Source organism: Vespula vulgaris, chromosome 19 (assembly GCF_905475345.1).
Source record: "Vespula vulgaris chromosome 19, iyVesVulg1.1, whole genome shotgun sequence".
Lineage (NCBI taxonomy): Eukaryota > Metazoa > Arthropoda > Insecta > Hymenoptera > Vespidae > Vespula > Vespula vulgaris.
The window spans coordinates 312,843-318,397 of record NC_066604.1 but is presented as its reverse complement, the minus strand read 5'-3'; the positions used below and the strand labels follow the sequence as shown (position 1 = coordinate 318,397).

The 5,555-nt window shown below is 36.9% G+C and overlaps 1 protein-coding gene across 2 annotated transcripts; it reads left to right on the top strand.

Moving 5' to 3' along the window:
• The first annotated feature begins 423 nt into the window (after nucleotides 1–423).
• On the top strand, nucleotides 424–4,263 carry LOC127070907 (transferrin-like). 2 transcript variants are annotated; one of them, XM_051009488.1, is made up of 11 exons: nucleotides 424–576; nucleotides 646–847; nucleotides 1,445–1,674; nucleotides 1,756–2,059; nucleotides 2,151–2,491; nucleotides 2,557–2,807; nucleotides 2,888–3,123; nucleotides 3,198–3,477; nucleotides 3,569–3,630; nucleotides 3,706–3,974; nucleotides 4,051–4,263. In XM_051009488.1, exons 2-11 carry the CDS (start codon nucleotides 757–759, stop codon nucleotides 4,141–4,143), a joined length of 2,157 nt encoding a protein of 718 aa, XP_050865445.1. In that variant the 5' UTR covers nucleotides 424–576; nucleotides 646–756; the 3' UTR covers nucleotides 4,144–4,263. The 2 variants fall into 2 exon arrangements, with proteins under 2 accessions (XP_050865445.1, XP_050865444.1); XM_051009487.1 differs by having other exon boundaries at nucleotides 546–847.
• Nucleotides 4,264–5,555: the final 1,292 nt, after the last annotated feature.

Here is a 5,555-nt window from a genome sequence, read left to right as displayed (position 1 = left end):
ACGCGTAAATATTTGTCTCTCTCCATAGAAATCTCTCAGATCGTTTATCGAACATTGCTGTGTAAGTTATTTTGCTAAAATAAAATAATCGTTGAAAAATATAAGGAAAAAAATCGAAAAAAGAAAAAGCAAGCTATTAAGAAAGTCGCTTTTATTATCAACCTAATCAGCTGTATGTATACATACAAGAGAAAGAAAATGGTAGGAGAGGGAAGGAAGATAATGTGTCTGGAAAACCCAGAATTGTACCATGATCACGGTTGACCTGTAGAAGAGGGCAACAATAAGAGTTGAATAGATAACGATAGCACGGTGAGAGGAGATCGCTTGGAAGGGTGATGGAGGAGGTGAGAGGAAAGGTAGAGGAATACTGGTCGTTCCCGTATGTCGCGGAGACGTAACCTAACGGACGAAGAAAAAGAGAAGAACGAGACAGACTGTCGTCGTCGATATAACATCAGCAACTCCCCTCTCAAACGACCTCGGAAATTCGAGGAGGAAAAAGTGTGCTCCTGTATATAAGGAGGCTCGTACAATCCTACTACGTTGATATATCGTCGGCGTTCGTTACGAATCGTACGTGGCTAAATTATTACTCTGATCTATTATTTACGTATATATTTCATAATATTTTAATTTTCGTAGAGAGTTTGATCGGAGGTTTTATTTGGCATTCAGTTTTCAATCCTCTCTCGTTCTTCGAGAACGAAGAGTTCTCCGATAGTGTGAGAAAAAGAAAAATTAAAAGTGGTGAAAATGAGGTGCCACAAAAGCATCATGATCCTTGTGAGCTTAGCGGCTGTGATGATGACCACCAACGCTGCCGTTGGCCGACCTAATCTCGTCTGTAAGTTTCTAGACCGGTTCATTTGATTTTCGCGCCATTATGATATTGTGCCAACGAGCAGTTTATTTTCTCTGTTAACGAACTAAGAATAATCCTTTGATTCTCTTTTAATCTTTTTCTTCTTTTGCGTCATTTGATTAGGTTTATTATTAATTTATTATTATTATCGTCGTATCTCGTCCTCCTTTCTTATACTTCGCGTTGCAAAATTTAAATTTCCAATTCGAACGAGCGACTCTCGAAAATATGACCAAGATTGATCGAATTACTCACTAAAGCATATTAGATTAATGAAAGGTAATTATCTCGATTGAGTCTTATCAGGTCGCATTAGTCAATGCGGTGTGCACACTACCCAATCCCGTGGATGTTCGTGACATCCATTAAATCAAATTAATGGGACAATCAGAAAGGAACGATGAGCAATAGAGCGAGTAACGAAATAATGCATGCGTAAGACTTGAATGCGACCACTTGATGATTGCATTCTCCTCTCTCGAGAAGCTAACTCTCTTCCTTAAGTATTAATATAAAAGGCAATCCCTTTCGTTGATTTATTTTTCTCTTATTTTTTCTTTTGTATTCTTTTCTTTTCAGTCACCATGTGTATACCAGAAATATATTGGAAGGAATGCGTACAGATGATGGAAGATTCAGCAAGCAAAGGAATTCCCATTTCTTGCATTTCCGGTCGTGATCGATACGAATGCATAGAGAAGGTCGGTAGAAAAGAGGCTGACGTAGTCGCTGTCGATCCGGAAGATATGTATTTAGCTGCAAAAGGCAACGAATTAGCTTCGAAGGCTGGATACAACGTCGTAGAACAGGTGACTAAGAAAAAATAAACCATAAGAAATAACAATATAGTTATGTCGAAATACCTTTACGTTTCATTATCCTCAAAATAGGTGAGAACAAAAGAAGAACCGGATGCGGCCTATCGTTACGAAGCAGTTGCTGTGATTCATAAGGATCTGGATATACACGATGTTCAGGGACTCCGTGGTTTGAAGTCTTGTCACACTGGTGTTGGACGTAACGTTGGTTACAAAATACCCATTACAAAATTGACAGCTATGGGTGTTCTCGGTAACATAAATGATCCAGAATATTCTGCTCGCGAGAATGAACTTCGGGCATTAAGCTCACTCTTTAGCAAAGGTTGCTTAGTTGGAACTTGGTCCCCGGATCCAGCAATAAATCAAAGACTCAGTAGGTACCTCTAGTACTTCATCATAAGTTTAATTTCGTTAGATTATGTCTTCTTTACATAATAGATATATTGAACATAACATGATTACAGAGGAAACGTACAGCAACATGTGCGCACTTTGCGAAAAGCCAGACATCTGTGATTATCCAGATATCTATTCGGGTTACGAAGGTGCTCTTCGTTGTCTCGTTCATAACGGTGGAAACGTTGCCTGGACAAAAGTTATCTACGTTAAACGATTTTTCGGATTGCCGGTCGGCGTTACACCTGCGGTCCCAACAAACGAAGATCCAAGTAACTTCCGTTACTTCTGTCCAGATGGTACAAAGGTACCGATCAATGCTGATACCAAACCCTGTACTTGGGCTGCTCGACCATGGCAAGGATATATGGCTAATGATGGAGTGAATAACATAGAAGCCGTTCAAAAAGTAAGTTTTCAAAGTCTCTTCAAAATGTTTTTGGGTAGAAAAATTTAATGAACGTTTGTGTTTAGGAATTAACGGAATTAGGACAATTGGGTGAGAAGGAAAAGGCTGCTTGGTGGAAAGATTTGATGTTGCTTGATGAAAAAACTCTGGCTGTTGCTTCATCACCTATCAGTCCTGAACAACATTTGAAAGACGCCAAATACTTGGACGTCATTGAAAGAAACTCAGGTGCACCTGAAAGGAACGCTCGCTTGTGTGTATGGACTCAGGATGCTTTAAATAAGTGCCGTGCCTTGAGTAGAGCAGCTCACTCAAGGTAATTATTAGTGTTAAATCATTAAGGAATGTTACGAAGAGTAATTGACTAATAACGATTTATTCTTTTATTAACATCAGAGATGCTAGACCCAGACTGAGTTGCTTATTGGAGAAGGATCAAGATGCCTGTTTGGTAGCTGTCAGAGATGATGGTGCTGATTTAGTAGTCGTTGATGGTGGATCGGTACTGCGTGCAATAACGGACTTCAATGCGCAACCAATTATTTCAGAAGTATATGGAAGTGGTTCAACAAAATACAGCGAAAGACCGGCAGTTGTTGTTGTTAAGAAAGGCAGCTCTATCAGTGGACTTGGTAAATAATGGATTCCTCTAATTATTTTTAAAAAGATCATCGAAGAGAGAAAAGAAACATTTTATCTTTTCCAGCCGATTTGAGAGGTAAACGATCTTGCCATAGTGGCTACAGAAACGATTTTGCTGGATGGTTGGCACCGATTCACGCTCTTAAGAAAGCAAATTTGATTAAGTCGGAAGACGATGTAGCAGAATTCTTTGCTGGCTCCTGCGCACCTGGTGCACAGCCAGGATCGAAATTGTGTCAACAATGTGTTGGTAACATTGCATCCAACGACGACAAGGTAACCGAAGCAACTAAGTGTAAACCAACTGAGGCAGAAGCTTTCAAAGGAGGCCAAGGAGCTATCAAGTAAGCATTCTACGATCTACGTTTTCGATTCTATTAATGAACAAATCAATTATTAGAATTTTATTTCTAAACGAACTATTCCTTGTCTCAGATGTCTGACTTCAGATAAAGGCGATGTGGCTTTCTTGCCTCTACCTGCTCTCATGGAAATTGGTAAATTTCTATAATTTATTTCACATCCTATTTTAATATTATCTTTTCTAAAACTTTCATTAATCACGTTCGTAGATAAGAAGAACGAGTCTGAAGGTGGCGTGAAGACGTCAGACTTTATGTTGGTCTGTCCTAATGGTGGTTTAGCACCAGTGGAGGAATGGTCCAAATGCAATCTAGGATTAGAACCACCTCGCATTATTTTAAGCTCTGCTGGAAAAACAGTACATGCTTTGGACGAATTGAAACACGGTGTTTTGGCAGCCAGTACGATTTACTCTAAAAAACCAGATCTCTTACAACTATTTGGTAGCTGGGGTGGACATGCCAACGTATTGTTCAAAGTAAGTCGAAGCGATATGTGCAATTGATGTAAAATTTATCAATGTATTATCACCGATCACATTTTCTGTCGATTAGGACGATGCAACTAATCTTATCTCAGTCGACAATTCATGGACCCAATGGAACACGTGGGCTACGACAAAAGCAAGTTACAAAGTCGAAGCTTAAGAGGTTTAAGGAATCCGTCGCTTCTTCGCTATCATGTCAATAATCCTTGTAAATAAATGCAATCCCTGTTAAGTGGTTGTAAATGATCGATGAGAACCATTATATACATATATAAACATAGAGTGTCTACTGATTTAATTATTTCAAGAATGATTGTAAATAAATTGGCAAAAGTTAGAAAAGTGATACTTTTCTACAAAAGTGATAACGTACACACCAATCGAATATTAAAACGTGCTTGTATAACATTCAAGTGATAATATGTGTATGTCGAAAATTGTCATCTTATACCCGATAGAAATCAAATTTTTCGAAAACAAACTAACCTCTATTTGTTGGACAAATCATACTAATCTCTTAATCTGCGAAGAATTTTCCAAAGTTTGCTTAATAAGCTCCGACGGTAGCAATCAAAACGTTTTCATAGAAGGAGATTCAAACTCTACGACGTATGATGATTGTTATCCTTTCGTTATTGCTTTTAAAAATGCCTTGTTTCTCGTTAATACACGAATAAATGAATCCACAGTACGTCATATTTATATTAATACCAATAATAAGTTTCGTTTTTCTTTTTTTTTATATTCTGTTATCAGTTTACATGTTTTTCTAGTTTTACAGAAGATCATTTGTCAGAGATTCGAAAGAATACTGGCAAAAGGTATGGTCTTTAAATAATAACAAACGCGAGTTAATATTGAAACTAGAGGGCATAATCAAAGGGACAGTTTATTTCTTCACGAGGAAACCAGAAAAATCACGGAGATTATTATATTACACGATCATGTTCCACATTTTTAGATTATTTATAAAGATAGTGTCGAATGCAAAAAACTTATAATAATAGTAAATATTGTTTCGACTAATAAAAACGCGTATAGAATAGCTATCTTTTCTAAAACTTTCATTAAAAGAAAGAAATATGAAATATGAATGAAATATGAAACATGAACTTAATACGATGGATCAATTTTATAAATCGTCGAATAATGACGAAAAATTACTCTTATCAGGAACGAAAAATTACTCTTATCATAAATGGATTAAAAATGAGACAATTAAATTGACTCACTAATTGAAACAATCGCGAGATTTATCTCCTAATGACTTCGATAAAATTAGTATTATTAGACGTCGAGAATACTTATTGATGATAAGTGGTAATGTGACGAAGCACCTAAAATGAAGTATTCTCATTACACTGTGCAACAAACGTTTTGATAACTAAAAAGTTCAAAAAAATAATTCTTGGATATATATTTACGGCTCTGATTTCAAAAATATCATTGATATCATCCGTATCATCATTTTAAGATAATAACTTTATATGGGGTATCGCAGAAAAGTAATGGGTCTTGAGTTCGTTTATACAGTTTTAATAACTCGACTGGGAGCATCGAGGGTTCGAATAG